This window comes from Meleagris gallopavo, chromosome 1 (genome assembly GCF_000146605.3).
Source record: "Meleagris gallopavo isolate NT-WF06-2002-E0010 breed Aviagen turkey brand Nicholas breeding stock chromosome 1, Turkey_5.1, whole genome shotgun sequence".
Taxonomy (NCBI): Eukaryota; Metazoa; Chordata; class Aves; order Galliformes; family Phasianidae; genus Meleagris; species Meleagris gallopavo.
In genome coordinates, this window is record NC_015011.2 from 104,855,075 (window position 1) to 104,880,521 (window position 25,447).

At 36.1% G+C, this 25,447-nt stretch overlaps 1 protein-coding gene across 1 annotated transcript in view; it reads right to left on the reverse strand.

The window, feature by feature from the left end:
* KCNJ6 (potassium inwardly rectifying channel subfamily J member 6) overlaps positions 1-25,447 on the reverse strand; it is a 159,374-nt gene that overhangs the window by 90,946 nt on the left and 42,981 nt on the right. The window contains exon 2 of the mRNA XM_010723524.3: positions 19,559-19,607. Coding sequence (XP_010721826.1) covers positions 19,559-19,583 — 25 coding nt within the window. The 5' untranslated portion in view covers positions 19,584-19,607. The remainder of the gene's footprint in view (positions 1-19,558; positions 19,608-25,447) is intronic.

The following is a 25,447-nucleotide window of genomic DNA, read 5'->3' on the forward strand; positions in this document are numbered from 1 at the left end:
TTGGAAAATGGGATGTAATTGTGATGGGTGGATAGAATAGTCTCCCAGACCTTTCACTCTCCCTCTTGTCTGTGGTGTGATGGGAAACAATCTTGCAGCTTCTTAGTGGACCAAGGATGTGACACAAAGAACACAATGGCTGTCCACAAAGGATGAGACATTCCTGCCAAGTTCTGAATGTTGGTTGAATATGTGACCACGTCCTGTGTGGAAAGCACTGAAAGAGAAAGATGGTGATGACTCAGTTTGTAGTGTTCTCAGTTGAAGGCAAAATGCATCATAAGCCAAATGTAATCCCTGCACTTGTCCTTATTAAATAATGTGAGCATGCAATATAACTCTGTGGGCTTCCTTGGTGCAGAAGCTTGTGAGGGAACACAGACAGATGGAAAGCTATCAGAAAAGACCTTTTTTTCCCCAGGCATCTCAATTGTGAGAGCACTGGTACCATACTTTCCAGCTATCCTGTGATGTGAGTTATGCTAGTCTGGGAGTAGAATAAGACAGAGAGGCATGGTGGGAAAGAAGACCCTTGCTTATCTTCTTTGTCATCATGAAGTATTGTGGTGGGTTTTTTAGGCTGAACAAAGAATCTCTGCATATAATTTCCAATAAATGCATCCCTAGATGAGACAAAGCTCCTTGGTTCTCACATTACGATTGTGGCTCTGAGAACCATGAACTCTGCCTGCTTCCATCCTGCTAGGTTGCACTACTGGGAATTAGAGACATCCCACAAATGCTGAAATGACCTGAATGAACAGATGTAAAGTGGCAGTAACTGACTGCTCCTTATTGCATATTTGAGAGAAAATCTGCAGGACCATGAGGGTTGCAGGACCACAAAGATTAGGTATACTGACAATCTCACTAGAGGAATCTTGCAAGACTATTCCCGTATTTATCCATTGCAATTGCATTAGCATTAGCATTTCATCAGAACAGAAGTTTAGTTTCTCTCATAGACCAGTGATTTGAAATATTGCCTATACAATTTTGGTAAAATATGTATGAAGTGAATTTCAGCTAATACATTATTAATTTTGGTAATGTCAGATCTCTAGCAACCTCAGATATATGAAGTAATGCACGTGACTGCTTCAAAAATTTGTTGTATGTGTCTACTTGACTGCATACACATCTATGTGTGTGTCAGTCATACAAATGTGACACAAGGCTTTTGTAAGCACTCCTTCAGATTCATTCTTGATGTGCACTGGCGATAAAAGACTTCTATCACTTTTTTCATTTAAGTATTTAGTTCCTGTTTTGTGACCATTTGCTCCTAATGCAGTAAGGGAACTGAAATGAATGCTTTCACTAGCTATTCCTAGGAAAAGGTCTTAAAATAATATCTAAGATTTTTCAAGTAGCATTTTATTTATGTTTTAAAACTTGAATAAATAACTGCAAGAGATACAGAGAAGCAATTCCTACTTGTCATATTTTTACAGTCTCCACAATATTCACCACTTCTAAAAACACAGGTCATAACTTTTATATACTGCCTTCCATCAAAAATATTTAGAATATATTTTGAAATGACAGTTCATTAAGTTGTTGCCAGCATAGCTGCAGTGCTTTCCATCATTTTCTGAACTGTATTGTGTATATATTGACACTTGGAGCAAATAACAATCTTCAGTGACATAATTCTCTCCTCTTGGGATGTATTTTGAGGGGTGAATGTATAATAATGTGAATAATTAGAAGAAGAGAGAATAAGAAGTTACCCTATCAGTCTTCTACGCTGCTGTGGAAGAAATGATGCTGCAGTAAAGCAGTACTGTTATCTTCGTCGCTTCATTCTCAGGATGGTGCTAAAGGATTGTAATCCATTTAACACTTTCAGTTATTTGAAGAAAAATAGAACAAAATACATATTTTATTTTATATGAATTGACACTATGAATGAACTAGTTTTTACTTTTGATCTCTATCTTAAAACCTCTCTCTATGTATGTGCTCTATATATGTATGTGCTCTTGAGGTGACTCCAGATCTATCAGTTTTGCAAATAGATTTTGCTTATATTGAAACCAAGCTCTTAAAAGACAGTTTTCTTATCATCATTACCATCATGTAGCCATATTTCAAGATCATTGTAAAGGAAATTCTTATTGCTCTCTCAGTAGTAAATAAGGAAGTCTACTGCATTAATTCAAGTTCAAGACAAAAATACATCAATATATTGGATTTTTAAATGGAAACACAGTAAAAAATCATAATTTTTGAATAGTTGTTGCAATTTACCATGAACATTGTGGGCATTAGCAGCACTGAGACCTGGTATTCTAAAAGCAGCTGCTTTCTGCTATAGCACAGACAATCATTAAGAGAGCAGATCCTAAGCTTTAAACTAGTTTCCTTCCTTCCTTCCTTCCTTCCTTCCTTCCTTCCTTCCTTCCTTCCACTGCCTACAACATTTTTGCAAATACATTTATTTTTGACTGCAGGCTAGCAGTGGCTTAGACTGGCCTGATGTAAATCTCTCTAAGGGTCTCTGGAGGAAATGACTCCTGGTTGCCACTTTCTGTCTATGATTTTTGCCAGACAAAATGGCACTATTCTTCCATACTCATCAGTAGTTTATAACACTGGGTTCATTGCTCTTGGGCCTCACATTTTTTAAAGGAGGTTAAATAATCTGATGAAAAATAGATATAGTGGGGACATCTGATCATCACTATCCTGCTTTCTTCTGCCAGAAACTATCATGCCAAGAAGGAAGTACATTTTCCAGGGGCCAGGAATTAGAAAAGAGTTCTTTATTAATGAAATATAGGCTTTGTCATTCATAGGATGGGGAAGAGCTGGCAGCAGAATCAGATCACAGCTTCAGCAGCATATTTGCGCATCAAACTCATTGGCACTACATTTCAGAGCAAATTGTGCCTCTTTCCTCTTGACTATCCTGGTTATGTATAACAGCTACTGGTACACAGTCGTTCCTATTTAGTATATTTTACCTCTCTAGTGTTTGAGCCAAGCAGGATGAAAACTGTCTTCTGCCACCTAAGCATCTATTCATTCTTGTACCCTACAAGAGGGGAAGGAATCTGCTGTACTAGTGTGGGATCTATATTTCATAGGACATTCATACACATCCCATGTGTATCTTGTCTTAGTACAATGGTAGGTGGTAGTTTACTCTCCCTTTCAAAAAGAAGAGAGAGTATTAAAAAATAACTGTATTAAAAGAGCTTTTTAAAAGCAAAATTAGGACAAGTGTACTCATAATATGTCCTTTAAATGTTGTTTTTGGTTTACCTTTGAGAAATCTCCATCTGCAAAGGGAATAGTCCTTATTGAGAGAATCGTGGATACTTAGAGAAAAAAGTGGTTGTACGTCTCTTTCACTTCTAACATTCACAGGTGTATAAAAGGTATAGTGAGATGTTTGTTCAGTCCTTGGTTCCCAACTCTCATCTACTTCTCCTATTCGAAAAGTAACAGAATTACTTGATTAAAATTAAATTTGTCTGCCATTAAAAACACACACTATTCAGTTCCTGGATGTTCAGTTGATATTGGAGATTCTATTTCTGATCTTGGTTACCTTGTCTTTGCGTCTGACCCTGCTGAGGCTTAGCTTCCTTGGCAGAAGGCTGGCTGGGATGTAAATGGACTCTGAACTGGGATATCATTAGTGGTATCCCTTGTCTCTGATTTCTCTAGTAGCCTCTGGAAGGTAATTTTGAGCCCCTGTCTCAATTTCTGTCTGCAGGGAGAAGACAATAAAAACTTCCTTTATTGCCTGCAAAGTACGTGAACACCATGTCAAAAGCCCCACAGGACAATTGAGAAGGAAATACATGAGCAGGTCATGTGAAATGAAGGTTGCCTGCATGTTAGTTCTGGTAATTCCTAACTTGAAAGCATTTTGAAACCACAGCTGCTTCAAATCTTTCACTGCAAACTGATGGGTATAGAATGTGTATAGACCCAATTGCTTTTTACCTCCTACCCTCATACATCACTGTCATTTAAAGATCCAACTGTAAATAGTTCCCCTGTTACATTACTGACAATGTAGAGCTTTAAACCAAAACAAATTCCCACCCAAGAAGTCAGTCCATCACCATCTCCTCCAACCTAAACAATCTGATCCGAAGTTGTATAAGATACCTGTACATTTATATACACGCAAGTCTGTACATATATGTGTGTATATATTTCTATTACAACATTTAAGAAACATCTTATGCACATGAAAATAATGCTTTTTTAAATGAAAAAAGTCAAATCTATAATCTCTAGTACATAAAATATTACCTCTGATTATGTGGAGAGAGGTTTGAGGAGGACATTAAAGCCTGAAATTACTGAGCTGTTTATAGAAGTAGTTAGTGAATGTGGGCAATAATCTGTTGTTTAAAAAGCAAAATCCCCAAGGATTTTGAATCCATGTGTTCAGTATGCATGCATAACATGTATATCTAATAGATCAATATTTCACAGACAAAGAACAATTTATACGACAGACTGTAAATTATAATGGCTCCAAAACCAGCCAGCATAAATGGATTCTAAGCAGTGTGAATCAATAACAGACACATCTCTAATAGCTTCCCCACTGCTGGTGTCAGATAAAAGCTCAAGCACCATGTCTGTAGTTCAGTTGCCACCTTGGGAATGCCTGATGCTGCATTTTTCTATCCAGATCTTTGTTTTGGTCATTTTTTTTTACATTTCCTATTGAAAATCTTGGCAGCGTAGATTGCCGCTCTGGGTGAAAACCATGTTCATGCTGAAGAAAATCAGACTTTTTTTATGCAGCTAGCATTTATTAGAGCACACTGTCCCACTGCCAGCAATGGGACACTGGCAGAATTTTGTTCCCAGTGTTAAGTCTCAGCAACATAATGATGATTAGGTAGTTAGTATGTTAGTATGGTTAGGTAGTTAGGTAGTTAGTATGGCATTATTTAATAGTTAATGATAAGTTGTTAGATAATTTGGTTAGTTAAAGGTTATAGGTAATACTTCTGACATTCCAAGTTTCTAAGAGTCAGACTGTGGCAAAGGTTGTCCAAATGGACACAGCCCATGTCTGACAAGGTTAATTTTCTTTCTTCCTCTACCACATCTATAATGCATTCACTTGAGCTACTCCTGAGAAGTTGCTTCTGTTCAGGTTGCTAATAGCCATTCATCTGTTTATTCTAGTAACAGAGTTCATCAATCCGTTCTATGCTTTTGTAAGTCTATAATAAATCTTCCGTACTCATCTCTTTCTGGCTCTCAAGGTTTCTTGTTCTTTCTCCTTGTATAGTTGCCATTTTTTTTGAGCTCTAACCCTCCTCTCCCTCCCTTTGTCCCTCTCTCCCTCCCTCCCTGCCTTCCATTGTTTTTTTTTAGAGATCCTCATTCATTTCTGTTTGTTCTACTATGTCTCCTTTCATAACATGCTATATTTTTTGCATTTAGAATGTCTGGGTTATTGTTAAAGAAACGCCCATTCCCTCAGGAAAAAAAAAACAAAAAAAAAAACAAAAAAAAAACAAACCAAACCAAACCAAAAAAAAAACAAACAATCCAAAGGCAACTCCCCCCAGCAAGCTCTTATTCAATAATTCTGTGGGTTAAATATCTGCTAGTGACTGGAGCGAAGGTTTGCCTCTATTCCCTGCCAATCCCCTCTGCTGACTCAGCCCCAGTCCCAGTAGCTTTTTCTCTTTACACCAATAGTCTCTCCAATTCTGTAGCCTGTTCATTACCCCCTAACCCTCTGCATGACTTATTTAAATGGTGAGTCATGTGAGGACTCGTCTTCTAGTACTGTTCAAAGATGAGTGTGAATTGTTTGAGGTTATATAGGTGAGAATAGGACATGAAGATTCTCTATTTTCTCTTCTGTCTCTTCCGTCTCCCAACTTTTTTCTGTTCCTACTGAACTGTAATGAAATCTGATTTCTAGCTTTTTATTTTTTATTTTTTTTAAAGATCTGACAGCTGAACCTTAGCATGTCTACATAAGGACCCTCTTTCCTTTCAAAAATGCTCTTTTGTCTTCATTCCCACTTCCAAGCATTGGTGTGAACAGAGGACTCTGCCTTTTTTTGTTGCATTTCATTATTTCAGTATCGTGCAGTACCACTCCTCCTGTTTTCCCTCACTACTTCCCTATGCATTTAAGTGTTGAATATGATCCTGTGTGGCTTTGCTATCTAATCATATCACTAAAGTTGCTGTAACATACACTCCATATAATGCACACGGACTGATATGCACTGTGTAAAACTTCTGCTAAGATTTCCCGTTCCTCCCCATTGCATACATATAATTCTCACAAACCTATGTCCCCTATTTACTGCTGCAAATGTGTTCTCTGCTTTCTTCTGTCTTTCTGTGAGCAGTAATCCTATCTGTTATTAAATTAAAATTTCTTCTACCTTTCAGAATGCAAAATAAATCAGATCCTGGTTATAGGTCTGCATTCTCTGGGTCTCTTCATCCTGCATCCCTAAATCTGCACTTCCTCAAGATGTCCAATAGTCATGAAAGTGCCCATCAGTAGCGATCACTGCAGTACATATTCTTCATTGTACTCTTCTTTCTTGTACATGAAAACTCTGGGGCAAGAACTGTACTAATGATCTGCCAAAGATTATCTTTTGTATAGGCCACTGTATGTGTCTGATACTTCAACAAATTAAAAAATTTTAATGGATGATTGCTACAAAAAGGAAAAGAAACAGTGAATTGAATACAGCAAGTGAGTTAGCACTGAGGTCAGCTAGAGCTGTCTGGTCAGTTTTATTAGAGTAGGGTTTTCTCTAAGCCTAAAGGCAAATACTTGGTGCATTTTCACACACAAAAGGGACAAGAGAGGAAAAGAGGAAGAAACAAAATAGTTGCTTTCTTCTCCTCTGCAGTAATCCCTAGATTCTTAGCTGAGATGGGCCAATATTAAAATGAAACCGCATTGTCACACTCTTCTTACACCTCTAAGCAACAGACAGAATCACACAAAAGAGACAGTACTCCTGAACATCTGACTGGAGCACATTTGCTTACACTGTGCTAAGAGGAGGATGGAAATGGTATCAACACCTCATTTAAAAATGCTGGGAGCAAAGATTTAAAAAAAAATAACAACAGAAGAAGGAGACTTATATTTGGAGCTTGAATTATGACTTATACTGTCAATTTCAGTGGTAAGAAACTCCACTGTTTCTTTGTCCATTTGAGAAATTTTTACCTTTTGTCTCTCCCTGAAGCTATAAACCATCTCAAGCATAGTAAAACAACAGCAGCTGTAGCTGCCTTCCTCTTACCCAACACTATCTTCTTTGCTGGCCACTGTCCATAAAACTAAGATATACTACGAATGTACAATATAAACATCTTTACCTCCCTCCTTCCTTATCTCCTTCCTTCTCTCCATTTCTCTCTTTCCCTCTTTCAGGAGCCCCTCTCACTTCTCACAGCTATCTAGTCTATTGTGATTCTTAAACTTATAAATGTCAGTCCTTCCCCCAACCTGCCCCCACCAGATTCTGCTGTTTCAGTTCTCCAACATCTCTTACTATATATAGCCAATTTGTCTAACTGAGTAGAAAAAAATCCTTTACTTTCTGTAGGGAATACCAGCAAAGCAGCAAATATTGCCATGGCAACAAGGTTCTCAATCCATCAGACTCCTGCAGTATCTAATACATAATCGGTAAGGAGGAGACTACTGTTGAAAAATGAATGTGACACATGTCACTTCAGGATTTAATATTCTTTTCCCATGACCTTAATTAGCTCACCTTATTTTGAGTGATTACTCATTTTCTGATAGAAACTTCTTTTTTATTTTGCTACATTGAGGAAGGTAATATGTGATCCACATTCATTAAAATGCAACTTTTGACTTTTTCCCCACAAACATGCCACAAAATGGGAGTTTCTATAGTAACACACAATGCAGACTTAATTTGAAATTATAATCTTTTGATAAAGATGAGATTTCCCCAGCCCCCATCTCTGAGTATTTTTCTTTTTTTTAAAGAAAAACATTGATTTTGCTACAGTAGTATACCTCTCTTTTATTCTGAAGGGTGTTTGAAAAGAGTTTCTCAAAATTAAAAACCATCATCTAATAGCACTACTGAAGTTAAAAACACACATTCTTAGCACACATTTTCCTTATACAATATACATTTTATATCATTTACTTGGGTTTTGGCTTCATCTAATTCTTAAATTTTTGAATTCTTCCACTATGACTGATTGTTTAATGCCATGAAAAAGGGATAACTGCATTAAACAACAACAATTGCAAGGACTAATGGAAAGGCCTGCCTGAAGTTTCACGTATCTTGAATTTTTAATCTAGTCTTCAAATATTATTGAGTCTGTTTAGTACTCAATTTCACAGCTTTGTAAAAGATAATCAACTGACCATTTTTAACTGCATTTAAGAAGCATTTCCAGGTCTTCTGCTGTTGAGTGGGATGAATAAGATCCTCAAAATCTTTTGTCAAGGCTTGAAAGTGGAAATGTGAGAGAGGGAGGAAGGGAGAAGAGAATGGTTTGTTTACAGTTACAGTGTCCAAAACAGGAGAGTGCAGAAGAAGTTAAATGTTTCATGGAGAACTGTACTCTCCTAATGAGGCAGAAAGATTAAACCAGCCAGTCCAAAACTGTGGTGTTTGGCGAATGAACTAATGTCTACTGCAAACAGTGCAAACTGTAAATTGTTTGAAACACCAATTTTAAAATCTCCTCCACAGAATGAAGCCTAAAGATCACTGTTACTTGCCTTCCATTCCCTTGACAATGTTTCTGCTATGCTCCAAATCAGACTCCATACAGTCAGGTTTATTCTTTGTACTTAAGCATTCAGTGGGTACAGAGCCCACTGCCTCCTTCTCCATTTGGCTCTGCATCTCAGAGGAATGAACTCGGATATGGACCCCTGATTGTCCTTCACAGACATCTGCTCAAAGCTTAACAGATGTTTCTAAACAGCAAATAGAAGTGTGCCAACAGCCTAACTCAGGCTCTGCTTCTAGTCCACTTGTTTGCCGACAGGTTTTTGTGTGGTTGTTTCAGATCTATCCTACAAACAGAAGGAAAGGTAGACTATCCCGATTTGAAGAAATGTATTTAAAAGCTGCACCACTTTAAACTACTTAGATATTAAGTTGTTTTAAGTATGTCCATTAGACCTGCACTTTTTTTTTTTTTTTTTTTGCTTTTTTTTTGTTGTTGTCAGTAACTTTTGGTAGTTCTGTAAATCTCAGTCATGTACATAACAAGACCAAAAACCAGAATCTCTAGCTGTGAAGGCACAGAATGAACAAAGACAACACTAGGTTTTAATAACATCTCAGGCTCAGAACAAAGCAACAGAATGACATTCAAGAAGTTGATGCTGCCAGTCTTTATGTTGCGTGCAATGTTCTCCCTAAAAAGCAGTTGTTGGGATCATAACTTAATGCAGCGATCTACCCGTTCAGATGTAAAGAGATAATTTAAATGGGCTCATGAGTCTCTCTCCTTTATTTTTGTGTTAATATCATGAGCACCTTATAAAATTAAAGAGGCAGAAAAGCAGTAGGGGTTTTATTCCTCACTTTAATGGGTTTTCTACCATGACTTTCATGAATTCATTTTCAAACATTACAGCCCAGCGCATGTGATTGAATGGATGCTAAAAATATGCAGCATTCACCCACAAATTAGCACAACAGCATGAGTTACTTGCTCCTTAAATAGCAATACTCCCCTAAATAATAATGTTAACACCAAAAAGACATTCAACTGTATGCAAGAGCAATATGCCATAGGAACAAATTGACTTAGCAGGAGGTCTGTGGATAGTTCTTTTCTGCCTTATTAAGAAAAAAAAAAAAAAAAGAAAATACGTACCATAAGGCATTCTGTGTTTCCAAAGGTTTCAGAAGATATTATTCTTTGCCTATCATTGAAATAACTATTCAAACAACACTAAAAAATGGAGTGGAATGAGATATTTAAACTGCCTCCTGTCAAGTGAAAGTATAGGTTTCCTAAACTCAACGAAATGTACCACCTTTAAGGACAAGCACTTGTGTTATCTGTTGTCTTTTGGATTTACAGCTAGATTAGCAAAAATCCTTCATGACACATGACATGAGTCCATGGCATAAGTTCCTACAAGCAACAGAAAAAACCTGCAATATAGAGATAGCAGGCTCAGTTTGACAAAGATAAATATGTCAGACAATGACAATCATTTTATTTCTCGTGAATGAACTGAAGTGGTAATTTAAAGTGTCATGATTTGGAAGCGTAGTTATCTCTGCATATCATTCACAATCAATAGTATTATAACAAAGTCTGATATTTTCCATGCATAGGGTGAGCTGCATGAAGATTTACAGATACAGATTTGGAGTTGTACAGGAGCATCAGATCTGACCTCTGAGATAAAATAATTGATTAAATTTCACCAAAGATCTGAGGCCAATCACTTACATTCCTCTGAAACATGGCAGACAATGAAGGTCAATGCAAAAGTATGTTTTACAAGCCAACTGTATTGTGGGGTTTGTTTCCAGTCCCTTTGGCCATACTGCTGTCACTCCCCGTAATAACAGGGTGAAAAAGGACTCATCTACGGAAGGCCAGGCCAGGGCTCATTGAAAACTGTTCTGATAGTAGCCAGTTACTCTTCTCACAGCTTCAGAGGTGTCATGGGTTTTCTCTGCTACCTGCTACCTTGGCCTTCTTTGTTATTTTGTAGGGTGCTAAGGTCTTGTGACTGAATTGCAGTGGTTTTGCAGCCATTCTTAAAGCTCTTATTACTGCTCAGGTAGACACAGGAATCCCAAACTGACGTTATTTTAAAAGGATGTGTGGAATTAAAGCTATAGGAATACAGGAAAAATTATAACTACTGAATGACACTCATCAGGTAGGGCTACTGGTGGTGACTGTAATAGATAGTGACAATAAGTGGTGAGAAGGGAGAAACAGAGGAATATCTCAAGCAGACTGATGTGGAATAAATCATTCATGGAATATTTTATTGCTTAATATTCATTGATTAGTGGATCACTTCCTTCTAGCTTTCCTCCTAGAGGATCACCACCATCTAACTCCTTACGTTTAAATGTCCAAATGACTAAACTGAATGTTTGATGTTAGCCAGCCCATCCCAGCCAAGACAACTTCAAGCTCTTTGCCTACTCTATGATAATTCGTGACAAAGTGTTTCATAAGCTGCATGCTCTGTGCTACTTCAGATGTGTTACCAAATGTGATTGCTCTAAGACTTTCTGAAATCTGTCTTTTGCCACTTCACCTTTCTACAAGTTGGTGTTGTCAGGAAAGAAAAACAGAAATGCATCTATCTATGGTATTATTCTATCAGTTGGGCTGTGTCTGTCCTGAGCAAACACAGGATTTTTTTTTGGATGAATATATTGATTCTGATGAGTTCACTCAGCTCATGTAACCATTATCGAATTGTCTTTTTTTGTTTATTTGTTTGTTTTTTTAATGGAGATGTAAACTACTAAGTCAAACTAAGAATAGAAATTGAAATTTGTACTCTGAATCCAATATCCAATGGAAGATTTCCTGATGAAAAGCGATATATCAATGCAAAATGCAAGAGTTTCTCAGAGTACCTTTGCTTCTGCTACTTTTCTGTTGAAAGAAACACCACCTTTTTTAAGCAATTCTTTTTAATTGCCAATTAGGTGAGTAAGAGCGGCATGCCTTTTTTTGCAGCTACCAGCATTCTTCTTCTGTGTAAGCCTTTGTCCTTTTCATTATTTTGCTTACAGCTATATGGATTAAGAATTGTACTTATGAAGTACAATCATGACAAAGCGGAGGGTATGCAGCAAAGAGCAACAAAGACTGGAGGCCCTGAATGTTGAAGTGAGATTATAAGACCTAACCTTGCAATTCAATTATGAGGTGATTAGGGAATGTTTTTCGTAAGTTGGCAAAGATATGAAGAGGAGAAGTAGGGCAGTTATTTACAGGACATAATAATAATAATAATAATAATGGGGAGAGGGAGCAATCTCTAGCTGCATGGCTGTTTCATACAGTGCACGATTCTAACAGTGAGGATCAGGAAATGCACAAAATCATGCCCTCCTGTTCTTCCATGGAGATATGCCTGGACATGTGCCTGGGCTGGAATGGTAAAGGGTGCAACACTGAAATCTTGAATGTAGAGCTATGTAAGAGCCACTTTGCACAATCACTGCAGTCCCTCAATCTGGAGAGAAACAGCGCTGCACTGATTTGTTGGAGGACAGATCTTACAGGTCTCTTCCTTGTTGGCTTTTCTTTCAACAATTCATTTATTGCTGGCAATGAGTCTCACTGGAGTCTTTTTGGTTTTCTCCTCCATATAGTTCAAGGTATTTTATGGGAAAATGAATAGTGGTAAATAAATTTGGAAGAGCTTGAGCTATGAGTGCAGCCAGTGTTTCAGAAATAATACACTTTGAATTAATGTGTTCTGTACACATGAGAGAAATTGACGTGTAGGAGTTGTTTTGCCTGTAATAAGGTTAATATGGTCCCTGCTATCCCCGCTCAAATTTTTGAATAGCAATGGAGGCAGGTGAAAAATGCAGGAACAATATAGTCTAGCCAAAGGGATTAGCTTAATATCCGATTATAAGGCTTTTAAAAGACAACTGTCAAAAATACCATGATAAGACCTTTCATTCATTGTTTATAATGAATAATGCAGCTGGGCTCTTTTCCCAGTACAGTGGAATATTTTTCTTTCATATCAAATAGATTATCCTACCATATTCTATGCGATTTTCCATTAATTGATCCTGGAAGCCTTTGCAATTCATTTTCAAAGACTAAGAGTTTTAGAAACCAATCTAATTATGGTGGCAACTTTTTAACAGATGTTCCTTGTATATCTTGGATACCATTCTTTTCTGGGTTATTTTTCTCTTAATTGTTGACCAGCTTCCTTTACTATTTATCATTCTATACTTATTTACTGGAACCAAAATCCATTATGATCTCTTATCTATTCGATAGCTCAATAAGGCTGAACCAGGTCAGACAGCTTTCTACAGCTTTCAGAAGCATTGATTCTGCTTTTCACCTTTTCATTCACCTCATCTACTCACTGTGAAGACAAATGATTGGTGCCTCAGACATTTTTAATCACTTCTTTATTATGTGAATATGAACTTCCTGCTTTTTACATACACAGTGTGGGCTTTTCTTTCAGCACTGAACACTGCTCACTTCTCCAGATGAAGTCTGTTGACGAATAGCACTTTTGGAAGACTTAAGTACATGTTAAATAAATATAGTCTAAGCTCTATATTAGAAGAACATTAAAATTGTGAAACCAAGCACAAAAAAGCTGTAAATACAGAGCTGGCAGTGCTTCTGCAATACCGACTGGCCTGAATGTGAGCAAATGCAGCATATCATATCATAAGGATATAAAAATGAGGTAATGTCTCAACAAAGGGATCAGCCACTTAACTGACATTCTGGCAACTCAATCCAAAATGGAGGTCCTCCAAAATTGGTTATTAAAATCTGATGTAACTTCTTCTTTTGATAGTAAATGTCTACACGTGCTTAAATTAATTCTGGTCATGTCCAGTGATACTTGTGCCCTCTCTGAAGATTTATATCTAAATCTCCCTTTAACCAAATCTCATATAGATTCACAATTTTACCCAAGTGCTGTTCAGGAGATATTACAGCAATATGACTGTGCGAGTTTTGTAGACAGTAGTGCTGTGGGAAGCTGTGAAGGTGCTTTTTTTTTCTAATAGCTTTGTGTGTGTCTAGACCACTTAGATTTAGTGCAGAAGATGAGTGTTCACTTTAGGAAGCACATGATTGTAATAATCTAACTTCACTGTGATATAAACAGCAGCAACGCTAAGGTAAGACAAAGAAAATTCTGTTTTAGAAATGGTTAATCCTGTGCTAATAAAAACGAAGGGAAGGACTGAAACACACCTATTCTAGAAAATGACAAACTGAATAATTTTTTGTTGTAGTTGTAAGTAACTGGGAATATTGTGCTTCAAGAAGAAGCACACAGCCTATCTACAATCACAGCTCCTTTCCGGAAAACAGAAATAATTACTTAGTTTTTAACTCAGCTCTTAGTTTTATCATCCTTGATATTTTGAGTTCGATTTTCACAAACAGCTTAATAAAGTAGTATAACTAGTTCTATCAAAATACAATGTGTTTTAAAAAAAGCTAAGCTTCTGGAATCATATGATTATATGAGAGTCTTCATTTCCATTTGGTAAAAGTTTTTGTCCCTCACATTTGCAGAAAAAATTAAAGACCCTTGGAGCCTCAGAAAAGGCCAGTCATTGTTTAGCCAGTACTGGAAATACAGTCAATCTGCTTCCTGATTAAGGCAAATTTCTTTGTGTCTTAGCACATGTATTTGCTTGCAGTTCTTCCAAACCCCTTCTAGTAGAGCACTGAAACAGAAGAACTTTCTGTTTTCTTGCATAATGAAGTTTTACTTTAGAATTTCATTCTCCTCTCAAAACTTGACCTTTACTGTTAGGAAGAGACTGAATTTTCATTTAATTATAATAGCATTGTTCATTCTGTTCTTTTCATTATGTGCGTTAGCTATTTTCTGCTGAAATAATAATAATAATATTAATAATGAAATACAGATTCTGGTTACTTGAAGTTTAAATTTGACAGAAGTGTTAAGCAAACAGTTTTGAAACTCTATCAACCTATACAGACAGTATCAGTAACCAGATATTCTAGCTAATAAGGCAGCTTTATAGCTTAATATTTGCTACAAAAGCCTTCTCCAGAAATAACTATCACAACATAGCTCTTATGTTACTGACAAAAGTGAAAGATAATGAAAATATATATTGTGGAAAACCAAGCTTGCTATTCTACACTTGGTGTGCTGTTATAAAAAGGCTTACCATAAAATGATTACTGAGTATCTTGAAAATAAATTAGTCTAACTTCCTCCAGCATGGAAATACATTTATTCGATGAATTGTCAGAACACTGTAGAGTTTTAGCACTTGGATTTTGCCAAGTAAGAATCTGATCTTTCTGAGTAATCATATTTCATGTTGAACTGGATATTTGTACTTATAAATATTTTCTGAGACTGAAGAATCAGTCTTCTACACCTGTGAGACAGAAATAGAGCCTTTAGGATCAGCCATTTGAAGTCCTGATTTTTTGCATGTATAGCTGGTGTTGCATTCATGCCAGGTAGAATTTACACAAGCATCACTGACTTGTGATGTGGTGGTAAATAAGAACATGTTTGTCAACAAAACTGCAAAGAAAATCAGTGCAGATCAGTGCAGTATGGGGGCAAAGATGAAGTTGGAAGTTCACAATGCTCTATAGCAAGAGACAGTATATTGGGTATTCATTCACTTTTATGAACAACACATTTTTCTTACACATCATAAAGCAAAAATAAATAAACTCAAAATAATTAGAACTGCTCAAAAAAAGAATCCAGTGACTACCCTGGTGTGTGTAAATCTGGCAGTGCTGGGATTTTTAAGTAATTCAAAACAGAAACATTTTTCTCTTCATAAACCCTCTCTGCAAGTGTGAGAGAGCACTAGGGACACTTCAGATTCAGATGATGGAGATAAAAAGAAAACGTTTGTGAAAAGGACGCTATTACGAAACAGATTTCTTCTGGGTTTTTTCTGCTCCTGAAAAGTTTTTCAGATTAGCTTGATTTTTTTTTTTTTTTTCTTTTTCAGAGTAAAATTAATGGCAACTATAATTCAGGTTTTGTCTGGAGCCATATAAAGTCTTCACTGACACTGTAAGTATATTTACAGACATTTGGGATACAGATTATTTTAAAAAATGAAGGAATATTCTTGTTTTAACTAACTCCTCCGCTTCTGATTGTTCTCACATATGTATAACATGTGGCTTAACTGGGAGCCAGAACAAAAATGGCTGTTTATTGAAGTACCTCTACTGCCTGAGGGCTTTTTAATAGGATGTCACTTCTGCTTAAATGCTTTCAGGCAGCCAGCCATACCCACTTCTGATTCTAGCCTGTATCAAGTTCACACTGTTCGTGTCACACATTGATTATACTGCATTATATGGCACACTAGATCTGTGCTTCTGCATAATTCACAACTTAGACCATCGACCCCATTCACCAAAATATTCTGAAGGGTGATCATTCCCAAGGACTGAATAGTTTTGTTCAGGATGTTTTTTGAAACATAATTTTTTTTATGTTGGCCAAACACATCAGGCCAAACTTCTGATATCTTCCTTTCCAACTTAATATTTGCTCTTCTACTTTGCTTGCTGTGCTTTGAAGTATTCCCAGTCAAGACGATGGCATTTGATTTAGAATGAGCAACAGTGCACAGGAAGCACAAGAACAACAAGGATAGAAGAAAAAAGTAAAGTAAAGGGAAAATACTTTGGTTCATTTATACCTCAGCTTTTAAGTATTCTAAGATTATATGAGGTAAATTGCCCAATGTAGGCTATAAAGAAATTTCAAAATGCATACGGATTTCAAGGCATTATAAAGGCATTCTTGGACAGCTCCCTGGAGCTCAATGCAATTATGGTGGCTTTCTATTAATTCTGTGCAAGTGTTGTGAAATAATATCTTGGGGCAAAGTGTACTCTTACTTGCTATGCATTTCTGCTTATATATAAGCTCTTAGGGACTACTCTGAAAAACTTAGCACAGCATTTTCTTCTAGTTTGCACATTAACTGTCCTATAAGAATGATTTTCTCTTTCAATTACTTTTATTTTAACCTTTAAGACAGACAGTTCCCTCAACACATATGAGTATGAGGCTCTGTCATTATACCTCACATACCTCCATCATTATTAAAATATCCTATTGAAATCTGATGGAAAGTACTAAAACATTTTTCCTTACCGCTATTTCCTACAGTGTGACAGATCCCTCCATTCACCACCAAATGAATATACAGAACGTGACAAAATATGAATGTTATCCCTTGGAATAACATGAGTGTTTTCTCAGACTCTTAGTACACCAACTGATGGGAATTTGAGGTACAGGGATTTTATTATTGGAAAAATATCTGGAGAATCCTTAAAGGTGTAAAGAGCAGTGCTTGGAAAATTCATCATAACATTTTGGTAGAGAAGAAGGACTGGAGAAGTAGAGGGAAGGTTATTATGCTTATTCTTGGAGCTGTTCGAAGAGGTGAGCAGAGAAAAGGGAGAAAAAGCACATACGTGGGTAAAACTAAAAGGAAAACAGCATTTTGCTAGATTGGTGCCATGATCAAACTATATCTTGAGGCCTTTGAATACCTGAAAGGCTTTTCTTTATATTCTTAGTTGCAAGAAAAAGGCTCTGCAGTACAAACCAGAGGCCTAACAACCCTTTGCCTTTTCAATAACTCTTTGACCTCTTTTACCCATAAATCATTTTGTTGCTTCACTGTTCCATTAATTTGATTTTAATCTACACTAGCTTTACAATGAGCTCGCTGGTATATTCACTTTTTTTTTTCTTTCCAGACTGTAACTTGGTTTATGATATATTAAAATATTTTAAAATGTCATGAAAGCATCTGAAAATTTCATTAAAGTCTTTCATGAATCATAAACAATACTCATAAAAAGTGGCAGTAAATCCTTTTAAGAAATAAAATAAAAATAATTCAGAATTCAGAAAATATGAATCCTAAAGGAACCATCCAATGTATTTTTGAGCTCATGTTCCTGATCATCTGTGGACTTTTGTAGATGGTAGTCCACTAGTTTTTCAGGATGTTCAGAAAATCTTGCCTTCAACTAACACTTCTGAAGGACGTTCCTTTACCTTGTCTCAGAAAGACTGTGCAAAACCAAGAAAGTACTTAACATACACGTTATTTATCTATCTCCTTACATTTTTGTTAGTATAGTCCTTCATCTTCACATCCATCCCCATCCATCCAGTTCATCAGGATATCATTATATATCTGTGAAGTATCCATTTAAGACAAAGAAATGTATAGTGACCAAGCATTAGTCTAAGAATGACACTGTATCTCCACAGAAATTAATGAATTAAATGTACCATTTCTTATGCCAAAGAAGATGGAGTTTCTAACTGTTTTCCTTTGGGACCTCACTAAACTGTATTGTTGACTTTACATTATTACTGTGTAGGTTTTGTTGCACTGTGGAGAAATACTTTTCTCTGCTTATTAATACTGGACAAGGCATAGGAGTGGGATCCTGTTGGTCAAAAATTTGAAAACCTCATTTATATATCTTCCTTAGAGACCAGAATTTTGTCAGGCCTTAAGAGAAGAAGAGAGTGGGGGACAATAAGTGGACAGATCAGCATTCAGCACACACCTCCAAGGCAAGAACTCTGGCCAGTGCTTTAACAAGTTTGACTACATCAGTAGAATTCCATTGTCAAGAGGGCTCTTAGATTGACTTCTGAGTCCTATATGTGCACACAAAGCTTTAGGAATATGACTTTACCTACATGGATGTTCTGCCTCTATGCTTTTCCCAGGTCTGCAGAAACTTTTTTTGTAGAATAGATAGATTATGATACTGATATAGATAGATAGATAGATAGATATAGTTATAGTTATAGTTATAGATATAGATATAGATAGATAGCAGTGGTGACCCTATCTTGCAACAACATATGTATGGAAATACAGACAACATTTGAAAAAGGAAGCTGTGTGAAGTGGAATAACAAAAAGTCAAGGAACTGCTATCCTAGAAACAGTCTTTCTGGACATAAACAACAACAAAATGTTAGAAAGAACTTTCTAATGTATAAGAGTCTTTTGCAAGTCTGTCTTTCCATTTTTCTATAGGTACAAGTTAAACAGGATAAAAGATTCTTCCCTTTTATGTCATTTCTTCAAGCTTGCATAGCTGTGCAGCCAGATTCATTTTGGGAAAGAGGTTGGGGTTTTTCCAGGATTTCCTCCTAAATTCTCTCCAAATTTTATGCAGGAATAGATTATCCTGTCTGAGACTCTCAGCTACAAGCATTTACAGGTGCTAATCCATTATCTGGGTCTCATGTCAAAGAGAAAGCACAATTGACTTATTCTTGGCTACATATTCAAATCAATGTACATGTCCTAGAAACCAAAGAAATCAATGGAAAGATTTCTACAAACATCTCTGGGCATAATTCCTGTTGGATAAATCTGGAACAGGTGACAATCCTGAATACTTGTATTGTATTTAGTAGGATCTTTTGTAAGCTTGTGAAGTGATTTACACACTAACCTGCATTAAATAAATTAGCACTCATTAATTCCACGAGAATTTATACTCTGTAAGTGAAATTCAGGCTCATGAAGTTAATTGAGTAGCAGCAATTCTGCTGGATTTAGATCTGAATACAGGTGATTAAAACAGTGGACAAAGAAAACAACAGTCCTTTTTGTAGGGGTACTTTTTTTTTTTTTTGGAGGAAGTGGAATGATATATGATGAAATTAGGACTGAAGATAGGGCTGGAATGAGATTTTTTTGTGTGTGTGGTGTTATGTAGGGAGTAGAACAAATGGAAAAAGGAAGTGGTTTTACTTCCTATTTTTTGTACTCACTCATCGACTCTGTCAATTTGGCCATCTCTGTTTCTTTTTTGGACTTCTCCTGGAGGAACAGACAAAATAAAAAACATATATATGTATTTATATTAAATATACTTGAGTGTAATTTTATTTAAATTTACTCGTAAACAGCCAGCACCACTGGAGGCTTCTCCCTTGTAGTCTGTGGATTGTGTCAGCTTTGAAGAGTGAAACTTGCATTTCGTTCCTTCTCTGTGAGTGTATGTGTGTCTGTATTTAGTTGGAGTAAGGGAAATTACTTTATCAAACTGATAATGGAGTAGGAAATCCTCCCATTTTATACTCTACATTGTAATTCACAAGTGTGTTAGGACTTCCTGACAAAAGCTGTGAAAAAGGCCATCCCATTAGATAGACATACTGAAAAAACAAAGTTCATTTAGAGATAGATAAATTTCTGATGGAAGCTGGAGTGAATGACAGATAGCATTGAGTTTGTCTCTAAAATGAATTGATTGAAATACTGTTTATTTCTTTGGTGTGTGAGGGACTCCCACTCAAACCTGCTTGTCTTTGTCACTTGTTTATGGAATAAAATTTTCAGTCTAGTTTGTTTTCCTGTTTCATACAGTTGTAGCTGCTGAAACTACACCTATTTTGGCAGATGGTTTGGTCAAAGAACCCTTGGATTTGGTGAAGTTCTCCTTCACAGACTAAATCCTCAAAGCATGCTTTATGGAAGATGAGCTTAATCTGCTGATTTAAGAGGCAGAATTTGGATGGAATTAAAATCATCAACATTACACAGCCCTTTACACTCTAAATTATCTGTTTTTGAGAAGTGGTGGCTGCTCTGGTCCTTGCAATCTTAGAAACAATATAAGCATCTTAAGTATCTCAGTCCCAGCCGTGTGGGTAAGCAGAGCTAGCAGTTACCAGTCCAATAATTCACTGCTGTATTTGGAATGAAAAAGTTCTAGATATTTACTAACTTTAACTGCAGATGGCAAGTCAATCTGAAGGGTAAAGGGCTTCTTATCAGCTTCTATTAATAATGGTTGTAGGAGCTGGACCTAAGCCTGCGCAGAGGACAGAAGACAGAACCTCACAGGCTGTGAGTGTGCAGATGTTAGATTTGATCCAAGCAGTATATTCTCCCAAGAAGGTAAATTGTCTCCAAGATACGATGCTAATGGGTATTAGCCCCAAACTGTTGCCACTAGCTGCCTATCTCAGCTTGGGTCAAGGTGCTGTTTTCTGTGTTGGGTGGCCTGCAGTAGCTGCTGAGAATAGGATTCAGTGAGCAGCGTCTCTCTGTGGCTCAATTTGTACCAACAAACTGCTCTGGGGCAAGTAATGAGTTCAGAATTCTGTGAGAATGGTCCCAGTCAGATTTTGACAACATAGACACAGTCTCATGAAGATATTTCACTATGAAGCAAGCAGATCCCACTGCAGAAGTTTCACCTGTTCATATCTGTTTTATCCCACCACTGACTTTTATTTGGTATAAAAGTCTGAAGGAAATTTTCTGTATAAAACAAAATACTATTTGTACTAGCAAAATCTTATATTTCATAGCAATAGGAAACATTGGAACTCAGGACATAAGCAAATCGTGTTTCCCAATTGTTTGCAAAAAGGTTTAAGATTATATCCCAAATCAGTGGTGAGTTTAATGCCATAAGCCATGTTGATAATGTGATAATGTAGTATTCAGCATCAGACTCATGCATTACTGTGAAAGAAAAAAGAAAGGAAAAAAAAAGAATTGGCATTAGAAAAAGCACGATTGCCAGTTTAAAAAAAAGAAAAAAGGCAGTGGTAACATATAGCAATTTCTTGCATGGCATTAATCATCAAAGCAAAGTACTGCACTGTGAAAATCATCAGGAATTTGTGTCCATGTTGCTTTCTAATGTGACCTTAAAACACTTCCGTTGCTAGAGAATTCAGTTTATCAGGAATGAGCAATTGGGGAAAATCAGTGTTGAGTCCTCAAGATGGGAGATTGGATTTGCTAGACTAAAAACAAGTTGTGATTTTAAATATTAATACTTTGCTCTTGCATGTTATTACATACATTTTACTAATGATGAGATATATCATAAGAACATCGGAGACTATAATGTCATTTCCTTTTTAAAAGAGAGTATTTAATATATTTGAAAAATATATGTTTTTCAACTGTGGAGGTCTGTTAATGATCAAATATTTGTTTTGAAGAAGCTGGTACAGACAAGAAGTAAAAGAATGCACTTCTTTCTCCAGAGGTCTCCAGTGGTTGGAGACCACTGGCAGGTAAGCACACGAAGCAGAAACAGTTGTTTGTAAAGAGCCTGCAGATAATCACTACAGCAGTTAGGATATAATATGTAGAAAAAGAAGCTGAGGTTTTCAGGCTTATGAAACTGTTACATGTGTGAATTTTCATATAAGAGAGACAACATGAGATAGCTGACAAGATTCAGCTAATTTCTTCATCTGAAGATATAGACAGAATTTGGCTTTGTTTTCCAGAGAGAAATGATCAGAACTTTTGAAGTTGTGATCTTTCTTCTTCAGAAGATGAAGGGAGTCTTGTAGGCATATGATTTCTCAATAGAACAGGTTTAAAAAGTCATACAATTTTCCAGATATTTTCTTGAAATGGTTTTACTGCTGTAATTGAAGTATAGAATCTGTAAAAAATTATTTTCTCAGATTTAGAATGTCTTCCCTTGCTCTAATAAACGCCAGTGTGTACACACATTCACACAACAAGGTCCTTCTGGAAATTCTAAGTGATTCTTCCCCCTCATTTGTTTTATCACAATGAAAAATTTTAAGAACTCTAATAAATTTTGGTTTTCATGGCAAGTAAGGAATTCTATCTTTCCCAACAAAATGAGTCTGACTGACTAGCAAGAGGGAAAAAGCCACTAAACCATATTTTTGGTCCTAAATTCAACAAAGATAGACTTTTCTCTTGTAAGAGACTGGAGTGTGTACAGACGTGCTACCCTTGCATACTCGTGTATGTAAGACTACTTTCTTTTTGGCATGTAAAAAGCAAGAAATGTTGGTCATATTTTAAATGATATACATGTGAGGTGTAAGTCATGTGTGAAATGTAAATTGGCATGTGTAACATAGCAACTTCAACAGATAAGAATGGATATTTAAAACTCTTCTTTTTGTCGCGGTGATGAGGTTATTCATTCATTCACATGACCATATAAGAAAAAGCTGCAAACATTCCTTTTCCAAGAGGACTACTTATCTTCCTTTCTTCCTTTCTTTTTTTAAAGAATTTGACACTGCTAAGAAATGTAAACATTAGTGTCATTCCATGTAGTTTTTTCTCATCATACAGTCTGTTTACTTCAGCTGAGAAAAATTAATGAGATCATTACCTTTGCTTTGTTTGTTTACTGCACAGCTGAAAATGCTTCTTCTTTTGCCAGATCACAAATGCAGAGCTGCACTAGCATGCTAGAAAGCTAACAAAGTAATCCAGGACTTGGCTAAAATTTCTAATAATATTTCATGAGTCCTATACTGGCCAAAATACAGATCAGAACTGAAATATATTACACCCGTTGAGCATGTTTTTTGTGAAGCTTTTGTACTTTCAGAAGTAATTCAGTGACAAATTCTCTAGTAATTTCATTGATATATCCTTTAAGGTAATAACAGCTACTCAATCATTACATGCAAATTCAGTGAACAAGAAGCAAGAAGAACGTTTTCTGAAATTTTAGCTTAGAGTAATCTATCTTAGGATATCTTAAATTACTTTTAAAACTGCATGAAAATGGTGTTATGTTTGAAACACTATTAAATGAGAGTAATAGATTTTCATTTTATACTTGTGACATCCTAAAATGCTTTACAATAATGAATGGGATACTGGTTGTTAGGTAATGGTGTGTAGGCAAATGCAGTTCTCATTATGTTATTCATTTTTGCAATAGCCTGCACTCAGCTCTTGAAAGCATAGCTTATTTTAGGTGGAGAGGGATTGCTGGAAGGAGACTGAGATCTTGTTTCTGAAAAATACCATAAGAACTTTAATTTCTATCTACACACATATCAACCAAAGGAAAGCAATATCTTAACAGCTCACCTTTAGGACCTCTATCAATGATAAAAGCTGTGTTAATGCATTCTTCCGTTACTAACATGGAAGACTTTAGTAAGACTTGTCTAGATGTATTGAGTTTCTTTTCAGGTCTGCCCACCCCAAAACTAAATAATGGTGTGTAACTTCTTTATATCTGTTATTCCATCTTGCCTTTCCTAGCTAAGATGGTTGGTCTCATCTGCTTGGTTTGCCTTCTCCTGTAGAATTATTTCTTGAGATAGGGACTGTTATGTCTGTATTTGTGCAAGCCATGGCATGGTGTATTTTCAGACAAAGTGGCATCACCTTCAGCTTCAAAGCTGAGGATGTGAGCAAGTAATCCATATTTTCTTGCAGTAACCCCAGCATTTAATAGCTAAGAATATATTCTAGAGGAATATATTGTTTGGCAAAAAGAAAAAAAAAAAAAAAAAAAGAATTTCAATTTGTATCAGTTGGAATGAACTTAAAATACACTATTTGAATTAGATAAAGAGAACAGAGTTCACAGAGGGTGCACCTTAGCAGGATTCCCTAGGCTTATTGAGCAGTAGGGGTGAGTATGTCTCATTACTGTGTTCAGATGTCTTAGAGCCCTCTTAGTAGCTCTGATATAAGAAGCTCTACAAAGAAGAAATTGGCATTAACAGCAGGAGGAACTCAATTTATGTCTCTGGACTCTAGAATATAGTTTTTACATTTCTCATGGCTTTTAGTTAATTTATTTTTCACCCTTGGACTGTGAAATATACGTGGGAAAATATCTGTTTTATTTGCTTGTTTGTTTTCCTAGGCAGAAAATCAAGCAGCAGTTCTAAAGAAGCTTGTCAGTTCTCTTTGGACTCAACATACAGAGCTCACAGAGTACTGTATAAAATCCAGTGTGAATACATTCTCTACACAGAAGATATAAACACTCCTGCACGAAGTAGTGGGGATGCCATATGACAGTTCTAAGGTTAGGCACTTTTCCTAGGAGCAGGAGAAGCACAAACAGTTGGTAAATAGATATTGCTGACAGCTGTTGAGTCTGTCTGAACTCTTTTAGGATACTTACATCCACTAGAATGCAAGTTCAAATAAAAGATAAAGAGAAAAAAATAATTGGAGAGATATTTATTTATGTTTTCAGGTGATATATTAATCTTATTTATGAAACACACACAACAAAAAAAAAAAAAGAGGAAGAGAGTGACTTTTTGTTTTTGGCACTTTAGATAAGATCTAAGGTGCATTAAGTCCCAGGTTTTCAGTTTTTCTCAAATAACCAAAGTAACTTTGCATTTAAAAATCTAGTGCAAAGAACATGAATCTAAAAAAACCCACAACAACAACAACAACAACAAAAACCCACCTATCTTTGTATCTGAGAACTACTGGATTTTAATTATCCTTAATTTATTTTGGTAATGGTGTTTGAAGATGCAGATTATTTTACATACTGTTCTGTTTTACATTTTTATGCAGTTAAATGCTTGTTTCTTCTGATATCAAATCTAGAAGAGTAATTTAAGAAGCAATATGAAATAGCCATTAAGGAACTAATGGGAACATTATAGGTGAATAAATATTTTTATATTTGGGATAAGGAGAAAGAGAAAATATGGGAATTATATAGTGTGCTCATATTATACATGATTAAAGACAGACTTACTTTCCTTGCTCTAGAGTTTAATTATCATCTGCTTTGAAAAAGACCCTACAGAATAAATGAAGATTTATTTGATTGCTTCAGACCTCAGTAAAAGATGAAGATTCAGAGATAAAAATTACCTTTAAGAAGTTGTGTTGCCTAAACACTAGGAGAGCTTCCATTT